The sequence below is a fragment of the Eleginops maclovinus genome, chromosome 8, assembly GCF_036324505.1.
Source record: "Eleginops maclovinus isolate JMC-PN-2008 ecotype Puerto Natales chromosome 8, JC_Emac_rtc_rv5, whole genome shotgun sequence".
NCBI classification, from domain to species: domain Eukaryota; kingdom Metazoa; phylum Chordata; class Actinopteri; order Perciformes; family Eleginopidae; genus Eleginops; species Eleginops maclovinus.
In genome coordinates, this window is record NC_086356.1 from 7,582,940 (window position 1) to 7,599,032 (window position 16,093).

General features: G+C 39.9%; 2 protein-coding genes across 4 annotated transcripts in view; one reads left to right on the forward strand and one right to left on the reverse strand.

The window, feature by feature from the left end:
- grin3a (glutamate receptor, ionotropic, N-methyl-D-aspartate 3A) overlaps positions 1-6,261 on the forward strand; it is a 41,236-nt gene extending 34,975 nt beyond the window's left edge. Inside the window, exon 10 of the mRNA XM_063889861.1 lies at positions 4,441-6,261. Within this exon, the coding sequence (XP_063745931.1) occupies positions 4,441-5,023 (583 nt within the window). The 3' untranslated portion in view covers positions 5,024-6,261. The remainder of the gene's footprint in view (positions 1-4,440) is intronic.
- A 2,071-nt stretch (positions 6,262-8,332) lies between these two features.
- plppr1 (phospholipid phosphatase related 1) overlaps positions 8,333-16,093 on the reverse strand; it is a 63,109-nt gene continuing 55,348 nt past the window's right edge. For 2 of the 3 annotated variants that reach the window (XM_063889506.1, XM_063889505.1), the window contains exons 6-8: positions 14,730-14,906; positions 10,330-10,461; positions 8,333-9,739 (exon numbers count right to left, since the gene is read on the reverse strand). In XM_063889506.1, coding sequence (XP_063745576.1) covers positions 9,707-9,739; positions 10,330-10,461; positions 14,730-14,906 — 342 coding nt within the window. In that variant the 3' untranslated portion in view covers positions 8,333-9,706. Of the gene's footprint in view, positions 9,977-10,329; positions 10,462-14,729; positions 14,907-16,093 lie in introns of all 3 variants that reach the window. The other variant, XM_063889507.1, reaches the window with a different exon arrangement.

Below are 16,093 nucleotides of genomic sequence, written 5' to 3' on the forward strand. Positions count from 1 at the left end.
TACGTGCTGCAGGGGTGTAGATGTGTGTAAAACATACACTTTTTGGAATGTGCAGCTTCTTTGCAGCAACACTGATAGTGTACAGTCCTATTGGGTTATGTTCCTCTTCTAACTAATAACATCTCACATGTTCAGTCCTTCTTTTTAATATTGGTTTCCGTTTTGCTCAACAGTCCAGCTGTGTTTCATTCATTGTTAAGAATATCTAATCAAAGTATGCACTGTCTGCGCAGTCTAGCAAACACTTTGTATTGAGCGTTTGATGTCTCACCTATACATTTCCCTCAAGAGTTCAATTTCAGGACAACTTGAGCGACTCTTCAGAGTTGAAATAATTGGGCTGGTTTTGTTCTCTCCTGTCACTCCTGCTGTGTTAGCACACCATAACAATTATTTGAAAGGAATCAGAAAAGACAAAACCTACGGAATAACAGTCTACTGCAAGAACACCAAATCTTACATTGTTTTCAGCCTCACCAGGGGGGTCAAGAGGTCATTTACAGCTGTATGACCTGCTTGTTGGGATTAAATATCTTGCCCAAGGTCACACCAGTAGGGAGGCATGTCTAACGTGTCCTGCTTGCTGAAGGACAGCCTCCCTATTCACTGAGCTACAAGCTGACGCACATCTGTGCTGACAGATGGGTCGGGAAAAAGAAATCAGTGGTGAAATATTTTGTTTCTAGAGAACTGCTGCAAGGAAGCACGGGCTGTGCTTTTCATGACACTGATTTACATGAGAAATAAAAGTATTTGGAGGTAGTAAGCTTAGATTCTCTTTTGGTGTCTTAACTGTGGATCTACAGTAGGTTGCAGAATTCTTTGTAAAATCCATATTTATGAAATTGTAAATAAATAACTGGAGATAATTTAATGAAAGGAATCTGGTGAACCTCCAAAGTGGATGTAGGCGGGAGCAGATATCTGAAAATGATGTGGAGGAGTGTAAGAACTGTACATGTTCTTTACTTTTTGTATTTGGTAAGGAAAGACTTGCTTCCCCAGCAGATGTGAAAGCAGCATTATATCCCCATAAATGTTAAGGGAAAAATAGGCTGACTTGCAGCTGTCTATACTGTAGGCTCTCTGGCATCTTCACATGCATAATGTAAAACCAAGAGCCCTGTTTGTTTTTCAACTTAGAAAAGGAGACGCCCTCTGATGTCAGTGAGAGCAACACTATAATGAGCTTTACGTTTAAAGACTTATTTTTTCCACCATCTAGGTGAATAATGATTTAAAGGACACCAAACACTGCAGAGAGAAATAATGATTTGTATTTCAGCGTACTTTTCATCTTTTAAATACTTTGCACGTTGCACTTTCTGACCTTGACATCATTATTTGTACTGGGAATCTCTTACAAGGAACCAAAAAAGAATTGGTGTTTTTATACTTTGTTATATAGTCAGTCACAAATCATCACGTCCATTCATATAATGAAAGTTGAACAAGCTCCTATTCCATATGGGAGTGACGCATAGTCTCCACAATGCTAAATAAATCAAGTCAGAGTCTGGGTGATTTCGGGCGTTTTAGTTGTGCTGAAAGACAAGAGGCTCCGCTAAGAATAATAATGATCTATATTTGCATCACGTTTCGAGAACAGCCACAAAGTGCTTTCAATATGAATGATAGAAAGACAAAAGCTTATCAATCAATAGAAGCAAAAACAAAACATGCAAAGCAAAAGTACAAAAGAAGGTCAGGATGAGGTATCTAGAGATAAAAGCATGAAGGAGTGTCTCTAAAGGTGAGGTTCAGGGAGTTATCTAAAAGCCTGACGTGCCCACACTCATTGAGAGCGAACAGCACAAAAGCAACAGTTTCTGTCTAGACACCAACAAGGGACTTGCTGTCATAGTTTATGCCATCAAGTTCATACACTTACACCCTCACGTAATGCTTCTTAAGAATCTGAAATTGGGTTGATTATGTTGAGACTCTAAACTCAAGCAACTTATTAGGTTAAACCTCATTGCGAAATGATTCTCTCTTTCATTGCAGCCGTGATGTAAGCACAGGTGCTTTCTTGTCAAAATTGCAAACATCATTTAAAGATAAGACTCTTTTCATGTTCCTTTCCACTGACGTCTCATCATTCAGCTTATGGTGTCTTTTGATGTCAAAGAGTAGCTCATTAGATTCTTCTTGTCGCTTTCTTATCGCTGTGGAAAGCACCTTTGATTCAGAGAGTTGAGGGGAATCTCTCTTTTTCTAAGTCTCAAAGGAAATCAAGGTTATTTCTCAGCTTCATCGATGGATACAAAGAGTGTTTTTTTTGCGACTGGAAAAATAAATGTAGTTATTTTCAGAACTATCTTATACACGTATGACTGCAGGAAACAATATTTGTGTTCCTTTACGTACTAGTTTGGGTGATCCAGGGGCTTTACGATGTACAATCAGTGTACCATTTAAACCCAATACTAATGTACCATTCTTCGAAATATCATTTTGAAAAAAGCAACGTTTGAATGAGAACTCAGGATGTTGAACTCACTCACCACTTACCATCCAAAACATCCCATAACGTTGTTTTAATAAAGCACTAGACTGCAAGAAATACCACACAGTTCATTATGTAAAATGGGGCTTTCTCTAGAGCTACGGAGATACTAACTATATATTTGGAATCAAGTATCTGGACAAAGACTAAGGCTGCCTACAGGAAAAAACTATCCATTGTTTTGAGAAGCATAATAGCAAGGACACTAATTTCTGTGATCTCAACACCAGCCTTCTGTTATATCCAATCATGTATTGCAGATGTCACTTTCTTTTTGCCTTCCAACTATCAAGTGCTGATGGTGTATATGAAAAAAAGTTTGAAGCTTTGGGTAAAGGTTCAGAGAGACTCGATGTGACAGGAGTTTTCCTATGGTCAGTGCAATCAAAGTTATTGATGTGGCCAAGGACAACATGTCAGGTTGTTTTTTTAGTTGGTGTAACTTTTTGCTTTGCTTATTTTACAGATGATAAGACCCAGTTATGCTTGGTGATTGAGTTGAAAAGACGGCTAGGTGAGGGCTGTTACATGGGCAATGATGGATCAATCTGTTGGTCCATCCCTAGCTGAACTAGCACGAAGAGAGAACATGATATATTTGATATTGTGACTGGCACTTCACTCCTGTACTGCTGCTGGTGCTCGTTAGGTTAAAGGCGAGGGTAGACCTCCAGGATGGATGGGAGAGTTCAGCGGGGCCAGTGCTAGTCCAGGAGGATATTAATTGGACCTGAATTCTTCCAGTAGGCTAAGCCTTGTCAGTCAAGGTCTACTTATTCGATCTTGATAAGCAGCATGTTTTGGGGGGATATTCATCATTGCTATTCATTAATGCTTTTGTTGCCTTATATGTGACATGATTAAGACTTAATCCAGGCCTAAGTTCATCATTAACTGCTCAAGCTGCAGCATTACAATCATCAGCTACACAATGTTTATTGGAAGCCATTATAGTTGAGCTAGAACAATTATATTTTCTGGCCAAAATACTGGTAATGTGACCATTAGGGCAAGTTAGTCTGAGCACAATAAACGAAGATGTACAGCTTAAGAATTTTATGGGGTCATTCAAATGATTGGCCCACCCAAACAATGAGAGGCCTTATTCACTTCCAAATCCACCAAACTCTACTATCATATATTATAATAAGCTGGGAATCAATCATAAGACCTACTCACACTTTTTTTTGCCAGAAAAGCATGGACTAGCGTCGATTAAAACAAGGCTAAGTGGTTAAAGCTAGCTGCTCTATGAGGCTACAGTAATGCTTTTAGTTAAATGCTAACGTCATCATACTACTAGAATGTTGTTAGCATTCAAGCTATTTCAAGCTTATTTAAAAATGTCTGGCCCAACTTCATCAACTTCCAAAGTGAGTATAGAACAGAGTTCTGAAGAGGTTCATATTTCAGTTGTTGTTGCACTTACAGGTTGGGAGACCATTGTTGTTTCACCTGTGGTTTTGGATGACCTTGTCTAATAAAAACCAGTGTTTTGGCTAGTCAAAAAATGTAAATACATATATAACAAACCATAACAGATATAACATTAACCCAGGGAGGAAATTAAAGGCCTTTTTTTAATGGGACATTTAGGGAGTACAGTTGTTGTACTTGGTCTTCGCAACCATTCATGATGTATTCCTCCAAGAATCTAGGCGTGAGTCTCTTAGGAATGAACACGTCAAGCTTTCCCATTCAGCATTTTGAGGCTTTTGATCTGCACTTTTTCACACTCACATTTTTGATGTCTTGTGTCACCTCAATAGCAGTTGTCATACACCATCATTAGAAATATGCTGTATGTGAGCAGGGTTGACATCATCTTTGTACCTGTAAAATTGTCTGGGTCAGACATGTGTTCTGGGCCAATAGTTGTGTTGGAAAGTAAAGTCACCTGATGTTTCTTCATATATCTGTCCTCTCTCCAGGTGCAATGAGGGAAACAATCAGTCAGCATGTTGGAATGCTTCAGAGTCCTCCCACTGCAACAGACGTAGGGTCCTTCCTCAAGAGATGCAGAATGACCTGGAACACCCAACCTCCCAGGAGCTTCCTGGACCACCACCCCCATCCCCTCTGTCTCATCCACATACCTTTCCCCTACTGGAGAAGCACCTACCCATAGTGACCAACACTAACGGTCGCTCTGACCTGTTGGGGCGGGGGTTGAGCCAAGGACTTGGGCCAGGCCAGGGTGGTTCCGGGCAGGGGATGACATCGGGCCCATGCCGGGCTTTGGGTGTGGGTGACTGTGGCCCCGGGCTGGGTGTGGGCAGGAACCCGCTGGTTCAGGAGCTGTCAGAACTTGAGGGTCAAATCCTTGTTATCAAGCAGCAGCTGCAGACAGCCATGAGAAGGAAGCGAGAGCTAGAACAGTACCAATCAGAGAACCAGCAGGCAAACCAGACTGCACACAGTCAGCCCACTACTCACCAGTCCAACCAGTTTGCTCAGTATACCCAGCCCCACCAGCAGACTAACCAACACACAAACACACTACCAGAGTTCTGAAAATGTTCTCCTTTGTTCTGCCTGGACAGATGTGATGAGTCATGGGACAAGTTTCCAAAGCCTTCTGAAAAGGTTATGGAAAAGGATCCTTTTATGATCTTTGGAGATGGAACCTTAACCTTCTGGAAGTTGAATCCTCCTTAGGAGTTCCCCTGATTGCCCAACTAAAACGTTTTCCAGAGATCCTGCTCTGTCGTTCCAGTGGAAGAATTCCTGACTTCTGGAACGCGTGATTCACAAATACGACAGCCATTGGACAAAGGTGAACCAGGGACCCTGAACCAAATCGGTTCTCACTAGCGTGTTGCTGTCACTGACAAGCTGTCCAAAGTTTCCTCTTCGTTACCCCCATCCCCCATTTTTTTACACCTCAATGATCCCTTCATTTTTTCCTTTTACTTCCATTCCTAATGCCCTTTATTTCGTCCTTCTCATCCCTTTCCTCTAAGCCTTGTCTCTTCAAGGGTAAAAGATTTGCTTGCAATGACCGTAAGCTTGATCATAGATATGAAGACAGGTATTTAAGCTTAATGGGCTAATTCACCTGAGTCTTATGCTGAGCCTTATTGAGAGTGTAAATGACCTAAAGTTGAACCCATACAGTTAAGTCTTAATAGCCTTGCGCTGAAACCTTGTACCTTTTGAGGAGGAAAGAAAAGAAATGCATTTGCTGGTGATTGATCAATTGGATGATTTGATTGAGGACCTAATGATTCTTGCATTTGACAATGCGGCAGGTCAGTTATTTCTCGTGCACTTTTTGGTATGATGAAAGAACAAAAGAACCATCTTTATTCATCAAGAACATGTGGTTGGCATCTTGTTTTGTGGATCACTGTATGTTGTCCTGCACTTCACTGATGCACTTCTAGTGTCTTAAAGAAAGCAGCACCTGTCATCATTTAACTTGTCAGATTTGGATTTGTGGTCTGGATGAATTTCGTCTCCATAACAGTTTCAGGGTTATAAACACAGGATCTGAAAATGTATTACAATCTGTTGTAATGAATCCAAGAGTCTTTTCAATCAGGGATCCAAAAACAGGACCTTTTTACCCACCATCTTGAATTCATACCGGTGCTCTCGCAGTCTCTACTACCATTAGTACCACCAGAACTAACATTTAGGTTTTGGTGCAATTACAATGTTGATTAGTAAACATAAACATAGACCACTCGTCAAACTCTGACATCTTATTTGAATATGATGATCACTCACAACTGAACACGATGAAACAATCCCACTGTGACTTTTTTGTGTCTTTTCAGTTTGAGTTTGGATGTGTCCATTATTAAAAAACATACCTCTCTTCTTTGAACTTGATTGAATTGAAGCATTTTCTTTTTATACCTTCCTTCCGTGTCAAAATACAACTTAAAGAAGATAAAAGAAAGCAGAGCGGTGAGGCTTTTAGCCTTGTGCATACTCTAGTTACATTAGTTTTGATTTATTTTGCTTCCATAACCTTGGAACTGGTATAATCATCTCCTTTCAGTTCTCTTACAACCTGATTTCAAAAGAAAATTATATATATTTTTAACTGACTTGAGAGAGGTGCTTTCACGCAGAGGTAAAACGTTTTCAGCTCATTATTCAATGAAACCAGGGGTAGAGAACAGCAGCTGACATTCAGGGTACACCAATCAAACAGTGCATTAAGGATTTTCTGGAATACCTTTATTATTTAAAGTTGGCTATTGATTCAACTGCAGTTACTAATTTCTTCCTATTTAAAAAGATTCCATTATAAAAAAACACCCTGAAGCTACAACAAACCCAGTGAGTTTATTTTTCCTGCCTTGACATGATATTTGGTTGATGCATTATTCTTCACTCATATTGCTAGGGGACAGCAATTTGGGCAGGAAGGCGTACTCAGAAGAGCCAAGGATGACATTTTATAAACACACGGCATGGTCAAATTCTGCAAAACACACACACACACAATCCCTATCTATTTAGCCAGTGTGTCTGCAGGGTAAGCACAGGCTGTCACAGCTGAAATGAATACCTGACAGAGCAAAAGAGCAAGTGCACTGGCTGAGCCGTCAGCTCTCTTTGTGTCTGTGTGTCTGAATGCCTTGCTTGGCGGTGACATAAACATCGCAGCACGAGTAATAGGATGAATCAACAGAAAATAAGATCATGGTTTTAGCGTATCTATGCTCATTCTAGCGTGTGTGGTTGATCAGTGGGATGGTATGAAGAGGAAAAGACAACCTCGTTTGATATAACACTCAAAACACAGCAGAAAAATGGGTCATATTGACTTTTTGGGGGCCTGGCTCAACATATGTTTGCTAAAAACCTAATCAATTTCTTCTCATTTGTTCTCAGAGGCAATGAGAGGGGGTAATCAGGCTTTCTGTTCACATTACACGCATTAGCATTTGTTAGTACACAAAATAAATGTCAGTTTTGTTTTTTGTTCAAGGACAACCCCGAAGGTGTTCCAGTCCTCCCAGAAACGTTCATTATCACAAACTCACGGCATCGTGCTTGAGTACATGTTTGAAGAACATTTAAAGAAAGAAGGTCTTTTTTCGCCTGAACCGAGCAATTAGGACACATAATTCGCTCAACTGTGTACTACCAAGTGCACCATCTACATGTTCCATACTGCAAATATTCCCTCTGTGTCCCATTCACTTCTATTAAAACCACTGTCAACTTTAATCCCATTCACTTATATTAACCAGAGTCCACCTTTGAGTAATTGACCCTGAACCCTGTGTGTCAGTGTTTTAATTGGCTAAGTGTGTGCCATCCCCAAGTTTAGTACAATTTTACTACTAAACCACAAATTACTTACAGATTCCTACAGTTGATGTTTACATTGCGCACATTTCTTTTTAACCTACATCACATCCTTTTACAGGGCTAAATGCAAGGCAATTTTGTTCAACAAAATGTGATAATATATTAATGTTAACATAACTTTAGGCTGTCCATGTTGATGAGACCTGGTTTAAGGTTAGGTTTGATTTGTATTCAGCAGAAGAATAGCGGTTGGGCTGCACACAACTTGGAGGTAAAGGAAGTAAATATCTAATACATATTCAAACAAACACAAGGGCAGACATGTTTTCCATTTTTTTGGCAAGGTAACTTAGTAAAACTAGAGTCCTACCCTGTGCCCTATTCATTTTGTATTTCAGTTTAACATTTAAATTGGAGAGGACTGAAGCTGTGTTCATAACCTACTATCAGCCTTGTCCTTCGCTCATCAAGGAAGAAAAAAATGACCACTTTGATTCCAACAATATCACACAAAACAAATAAAGACACAAGAGAACACATTGTTGCTACTGACTATTTAATTTGTGGACAAACCAAGAAAAAAATATATGTTGTATTTCAAATGAAACACTTTTTTTGTTCTGAAAGTAAAAAGACGTTGATAATCACAATGATAATGAGCATAATTGAAATCATGAATATCTATAAAACATCTTGACTTCTCTCGTCATGCTGGGCGTATCTTCCAATGGGTAATGGAGTCACAACATTGCATCACAATCCACTGGTGGGTTGGGAGGGGGGGTGCCTCAAGGAGGAAAAGGGAAGCAGGAGTCATTAGCCTGGTTTCTATTAAAAGGGCTAGCCAGGCCTTAAGTAAATCACTCTGATTTACTCCAAAGAGCATTTCTGTCTCTTTTCCTTTTTTCATGTATTTTACAAGGATGTATTCCACTGGGATTAGAGTTAAAAGTTATTTGTACAGTCATACCAGAGACATCTTCAGTTAGATCTGGCACAGGCTAGCCCCACTGGACCTCTCCATGGAAAGAAAATCTCAAAGTGAATCAGGAAATTGGGGTGAAACGCATTCATAATGAGAATTTCAACCAATCATATATCATTGTGGCTGATAGCAGGACAGTTCAAGTGCCAAACCCCATTTTCTGACTCGAAGGATATCACTGACTCTTCCTTGTCACTTCCTCCAGCAGGGAGAGGTAACGCTCCCCATAACACCTAAACTGATACCAAAACATATCCAGGTTTACAGAGCAAGCAAACAGGTCCAAATGGATCATAATAATCATACAGATTGACAAAAATCTTTACAAAATATGACCTGACACGGTCAGTTAATGTACAGAGAGATAATAAAAAGAAGGTTTCTGTCTTTTTTTTCTGTACAAATGACAAACATCACAGAACAACAACATCAATATTTTTTTCCATAGCACATTTTTTCAGACTGAGTGGGAATAGATGTGGTGATCGACGAGGCAAGTCACCTGACAGGATGTGATGTAAAACAGAGTGAGTTAGCCGACAGGAAGTGCGCAGGTTTAACACCGTCAGGATAGGCTACAGCACTCGCTCATACAAAATGTACAAAACACCGTCCTCTAACTACAAACAGCACACCTTTTGAGGGAAAAAAACGTCTGATGTTTCAAATAGTTTCAAATATCTGGAACAAAAATCTGTGCTTAAGTTTGCTTTGTGATATTTTTGATGCAATGGATGTGCCTTGGCAGGTATAATTGAGCATAGCCCAACTAAATAAGAACCATTCGAAACATGGTGCATTTTGTCCCCCAGGTGATTTAAACAGATATATCAGCAGTGTTTTTTTATTAAGCATTCGGAGCCACGTGGCATGCGTCCTCGTCATTGTGTCTGGAAGTGCTGTGGAGACGCAAACGTGACCCGGTGCTGCCCCCTTAGTCATGTGACCTCCGTCATCGATGCTGAGTGGTTCTAAAAACGGACGTGGAAGAATGGAGGAATGGAGAAAAACGATAAGGATTGAAGGAGATGAGAAGGAAAGGAAAACAGGAAAGAAGAAGGAAAAGTGTGAGGAAATAAAGAGAAAGAGGGAAATCATTGTCCAAGAGTTTCAGGAGTGCTCTGAGTGTCTTTGTGTGCGTTTGGAAAGGAGGCAGGGGTGTAGTGCAAAAGGTCATGCTTGTATTTTCCTTTTAACATGTGTCATTGCTTTTTATGGAAAGAAAAGAAAGAAAGGAAGAAAGAAAGAAAGAAAGAAAGAAAGAAAGAAAGAAAGAAAGAAAGAAAGAAAGAAAGATTGAAAGAACACATGGTGACCCTCTTTAGCTGATTTATGCAACATACTTTTACATTAAAATTCAGGAAATCCTCAAATTAAAGAAGGACATGAAAGCACATTACAACAAATTTGAGAAAGCAAATTACAGTAGACTAATTTCCAAAGTTGTTTTTCTTTTGTTTTAAGCTTAAATATCAAGGGAGCTCTGCCAATTAATTGGGAAAGATAATGTGCATCATTGTGATAAAGTTTTTGGAAATCCAGGTTAAGTGTTTTAGGGTACCTGTGCGCTGAGAGTCTCCAGAGGGCTCTCTACACGGGGGAACGTCATCAGAGGGAGGCCACGGTAGTCTTCAGTTTTCTGTTTAGCTGCTGCACTGTGGACGCCTTTGAAGTTGTTCACAACACATATGCCCTGTAAAGTAGGAAGACAGTTCATCATGAATAGCAAGGTAAGCTCACAAAAACACAGGTTTAAATGTGGGAGTTTGGCAAGTGAGAACTGTCATTGATTCAATACATTCCATCTCAAATCACTAAATGTAAATTCCGTCAAACAGTTGTTAAAACCCTCCCGTCAAACGGTAACGCAGGTGTCCTAAGGCGAGCCACTCAAGCCCTCAAAAAGCATGGTAGCGTGAGAGGAAAGTCAGGGGATCACAAAGGTCCTTCGGCTTCATTAATCAGAACGGCCTGCCAGCTCTAGTGTCACAACATTATCAGGCTCCAAAAAGAAAGAATTGAAAGCACCTATGAGTGTTTTTTAAATGACTTGAACATGTCTTTTAGATGTAACAGTTATCGCTGTAATAAAAACGTTAAGAGCTGTGTAAAAACTCAATGACACATTGTATGACTCCACAAAATGCAGCCATGCTCTAACAGAGATACTCTGGGTTGTTCGCCTTTGTGGCATGGTACTGCGCCCAGCAGGCACTGCCTTGTTTCTTCATTCATATGTCATAAAATAACAGTTACTTGTGAGTTCTACGTCAGGTTGTTTTACCAGTACAGACACCACCAAGGTTACTCTTGTCTGTACTCCTCCATGGACTGTTTAATCAAAGAAAACAGCCTGAGGGGGAATCCCCCTCTCCCCAGGCCAACCATGCCCTCGGGCACTGGCAAAGGAGAAAGTGTATCAGGCAGATTCAGCACTTGAGGTTTCTGAAGTCTTTTTTTGTTGCAGTTCATGGACAGTGCTTCTTTAGTGAACCCAGACAAAAGAAATTAATCACAACAGCTGGGAAAGAATCTAAGGAGATACTCAAGCATTACCGTTCCATAAAAAACATTGATTCTTTCCAAAATGTCTTCCACAGGGAATCTAAGCGACCTGTTGTTTCCACAAACTGTTTTCATATTACCTTCAACAAAACATTTTAAGCTACTTTTTGAAATGCCCAACATTTTGGTTTCACCTGTCTTGTTTTTACTCAGCTGAAACGCATCCCTGAAGACCAAGGACGACTGTTTTCTTTCCATTTTTGTACTCTGCCATCCATGCTAAGACAATCTGGGCCAAGCTGCCATCTTTTGTCTCTGGTGAGCAAAATATCATATGGTTGTTGCTGTGGAAAGGTTGGAAAAATGTCTTACCAAGAATCTAATGATAACTAGATCCGGATTGATCTCATTCATTACTTCTGATTCTGATTTCTGATCTGATTTTCAGAAACGCACAGTGGACTCTCATTCTATGTTCTTACATCAAAGGTCAGTTACTTTTTATGGCAATTTTACATACCTTGAATGGCTTGAATTTAAGGGTTTGCTTGTAACACATTCCTAATTCCGGTCCAGCAGTGGCTCAGTCAGTAGGGGCTTGGACTGGGAATCGTAGGGTCGCCGGTTCAAGCCCCGAACAGACTTGAAATATGGAAAGTGGACTGCTACTTGGAGAGGTCCCAGTTCACCTCCTAGGCCATGCTGTGGTGCCCTTGAGCAAGGCACCGGACACTTACAATCCCCCCTCCCCATTGCTCCCCGGGCGCTGCACAATAGCTGCCCACTGCTCCTAGTACTAGGATGGGTTAAATGCAGAGAACCAATTTCACTGTGTGTGCTCTGCTGTGTGCTAGATGTGACTAATAAAGAGGGTTTCATCCTCCGATTCTATCTTCTATCTATCTTCTAAATTCCAAAGGATTTGCTTCTAGAAAACCTGGCAGGCAGTAAGCCTATGCCCATGACTTGTCTTGGATCAAGTGGACACCTCTATTTCCAACATTATTCTGAAGCTCTACAAGCAAGTGCTTATCACTGATCCTCAATCTCCTTGCAGGACAATGTTCTTGTAACACCAAAGGCAGCTGTCCATTTAGATCTCCTCCCTGTCAGTACTGATACCACAGAGATTTGAGCTATACCTGCTTTCTTCTCTCTTCGTACCAATTAATTTCCCTCAACATAGCAGTCCGTCATATCGCCTCAGTGTTCAGATGACAAGACCTTGATAAGCTTTATCAGAACCATTATGGTCAGTGTGAAGTCAAAAGGCAGGCCCCTTCATTTTATAATAGGCTGGAAATGAGCAGGTTAAAAACTGCTGAGGTGATGGTTGACTATCTCGTGTTCGTCGTTCCCGGGAGACAACTAACTCTAAGAACGTCAATTTTTATGGATGAATCATTAAAAGAGAATATCCATCATTAGAGAGTGGGGCCCCGTGGCTCCTCCTTTTCAAGGTCCAAGGACAAGCTGCTACAAGATGAACCAAGGCACATTGCAGGCTCGTGGCTTCCATTTGAAGTCGACAACACAGTATCATCTAGTATGATCTTCAGTCTTCCTTGTAATTCTCACCGTTGGACCCACATGATTTCAACCCTTCCTAGCCATCCCTACCATACCTACGTATTTGGTTCACCGATCCTTTATCATTAAAACTGTAATTTGCAAAAACAAGTTGGTGTTAGTGGCTAACCCTAACTCTAATCCTAAGATGTGGCCAAATGTTCAATACGTTTAAGATACAGCGACGTACAGGCAGGTTTTTGAGACATACGCAAATGATTGTCTTTGTCATCAAGGTGCAAAGTAAGCTAATAGTTCTTGTTCTGCCTCTCAGGCAGTTTATCTTATGTTTGTGTCGCTTGGCACCCCCTATGTTTAAAGGTGGTACTCCAGTATTTAAAAGTCAATCAGGCCACATGCTTAGTTTCGTATGAGAGCCTAGCAGAGTCACATGCTGTTCACATTCCAGTGCAATCCTTTGATTTGGCCAATCACACGGATTGTCTCTGAGTACTTATACAGTATGTTGTTTAAAGCTATATCTTCTAGTTTTTAAGGCTTATTTGAGTTGTTTGGATGTTTTTGGTCCATACTGAAATATACCTACAAATATCGATTGGATTCAAATTTGGTACCAACATTAAGGGTCTCCAGAGGATAGCTTATTGACTTTGCATACTTCCTGACTTTCCTCTTGTGCCACTAGCAGCTCAGCTTTCACTCATCCAGTGAAATATCCAATTTTGTGCAAAGACAAAAATGTGTACAGACAATCATGGTTTTCAGACAATACTGAATGTGATGAGTCCCTGAGTTTTACACTGACGCTACAATGAGCCGGTGGTTTTGAGTGAAACAGTTAGGTGTGATCCTTTTACTTTTATTCCAGCACATCAACACTTCATCATTTTATTTTTCCAAAATGTATGTGTAACACTAAATATCCCCAAAACGAAAAACGTTTTCTTGGAGGAGTTTCTCTGTAAATACAATCTTTCCTACATGTGTTATCCTCCACTCATTTTATTTTACTGGCTCCATGCTTTGCAGCTTGGAGCCCTGCCACTATTAACATGAATTGAATCCTCTGAGAATCTTCTCCTTTGATTTGTGGGGGTTTACCTTCACCTTCCTTTCTTCTCAAAGGGATATTAGCATCAACTCCAAAACCACTTTGAGGCTTCCAGCTGTAATTACTAACCTTTATCAAATGACTCTTTATTGAAAGCCAAAACCCCTCAAAACCAGGAAGAACAATATATAATGTGTCACGACATTTGTTTCAATAGGACAGATCCCTTTTCCCTTCATCGTGTTTGAACACACCCACTATTTCACACAGTGTTTACCTCAACTTTCTTCTCACTGTGCCTTGAAATACCCTTCCTTGTTGACCTCAGCAGAAATCCAGGTGCCACCTCAGCTTTTTCCTTACTTTCTCTCTTCTCTTCCTTCACCCAATCAGCCAGTGAATGCTTACCCTTTTTTCCCTCTATCCTTACTCACCTGCAACTGAACTTCCTTCAAGCTCTGGTATAAAGCACCCTTCATCCTGTTTCTTATCTTTTCCATTTCTATCACCTGTTCCCACACTTCGCTGTTAAATTTCTTTACCAAATTAGTGTTCAGGAACTTATTATACACAGGAATTTCATTTAAGCACAGCTAACGTTTTACATATACTACCCGTTAAAGATCTATGTAAAATAATACAACAAATAGATGCTGTCTTTTATATTTTTAGGACATTAATTTGCATTCAGACGGACAAGGGCTGCAACCCTGAATTAACCATTTAATTAATTGTTTGGGAGAGTCAAAAAAAAGCTGAAAACTATAATTTGAAAATAAATCACGACCAGATTACACCTCAGAATAATCAGCTTCACTATTCTTCTCCTCTAATCCCCACTCCTCAAGCCTTTTACTATTTTTTATCGTCCTCACCAGAAACAGAGCGACGGCTGATCCCAGTATAAATCCAGCCACCACGTCCGAACAGTGGTTCCGATACTCTGAGACTCGGTTGAGGCCGGTGAGGAAGGCCGAACAGAGCGTGCCCAGACAGAGCACAGGCTTGGCCAAACGACTGGACTTGGTCTTGATGGTGCTGGTGATGTACATCTGGAAAAAAAGACAGAAGGTAGATGTAAGAAAAGTTATTTATTATGCCCAAACGTTTTAACTAGAGCTCCTGCACCAGAGAGAATCTCCTGTTGTGCCACTGAAAAATTAATATTTGACCATTTATTGAGAGCACAAAGCCTCCATTGCAGAGCAAAACGACTTGGAAAAGATGTCAAAACCTTACATCATGTGAGTGAAATATCTCTTCAAAACAAAAAGGGTTTTTTACAAGAAATAAACGATTTCAAGATAAACCTAACAGAGGAACCTCCTAACTGGGTGTGAAGGTTGTGAGAAGACTTTCAGCAAAAACAGACACTTAGTATTCCTACACGTACTCACTTCTTTTCACAAATGTTAACCTCCTCCCACGCCAGATCGTGGAGTTCAAATCTTGTTTTCATCAACAACCTGTTCTTGCATTTCTCTTGCTCCCGCTGATCAAATCTGCACTTCTGCTTTTTCATTTCATTTTATGCAGCTGAGCCTCTGTGTCATTCTCATTTTAAACAGAAGCACTTTTCATGAAGACATTTTTCAAAAAATGCCTGAAGATTTGATAAAACGTTCCTCAACCCTTTGGCAAATATGAAGTCCCTCCTTACCTATTCCTCCATCAAACATAGATGCTATGTACCACATGTGTATACTAAACCATATTTAACTTAAGAATGTGTAAAACTTTAATCAGTTCTGTGCAAAAATGTGTATTTAGTTCCGATTGTTTGGATGCTGCGTTTACTGTTCAGAAATGTGTTTACACCTAGATGTTAAATAATTACATTCAGTCAGTCCCGAATGACTAACTGTGGCCAACAAGTACTCTTCACATTGATTTTTAATTAACTGTGCTCCTGCTGTTTTGAAGAATAAAAAAAAAAAGTGTTTACAATATTATGTGGGATGAATTGAAATAACTAGAACAACAAATGCAAATAAAAATTAAAAACACTTGAGGAAAACCTTTGTTTTTGTGTCGTATAAATTAGCTACATGTAATTTAACTTTACCAACTACTAAATATACTTAAGACTCGGCATTCAAACAGCATATTAAAAGATTCAACATTTAGTTTAGCATTTAAATAAGTCTTTATTCGCGAAAGTATATTATTATTCTCTAAAGGAAAACTATTCTCAACTTAAACGTAATTAAAGTCACATGGTATTTTATCTACTTGTGTC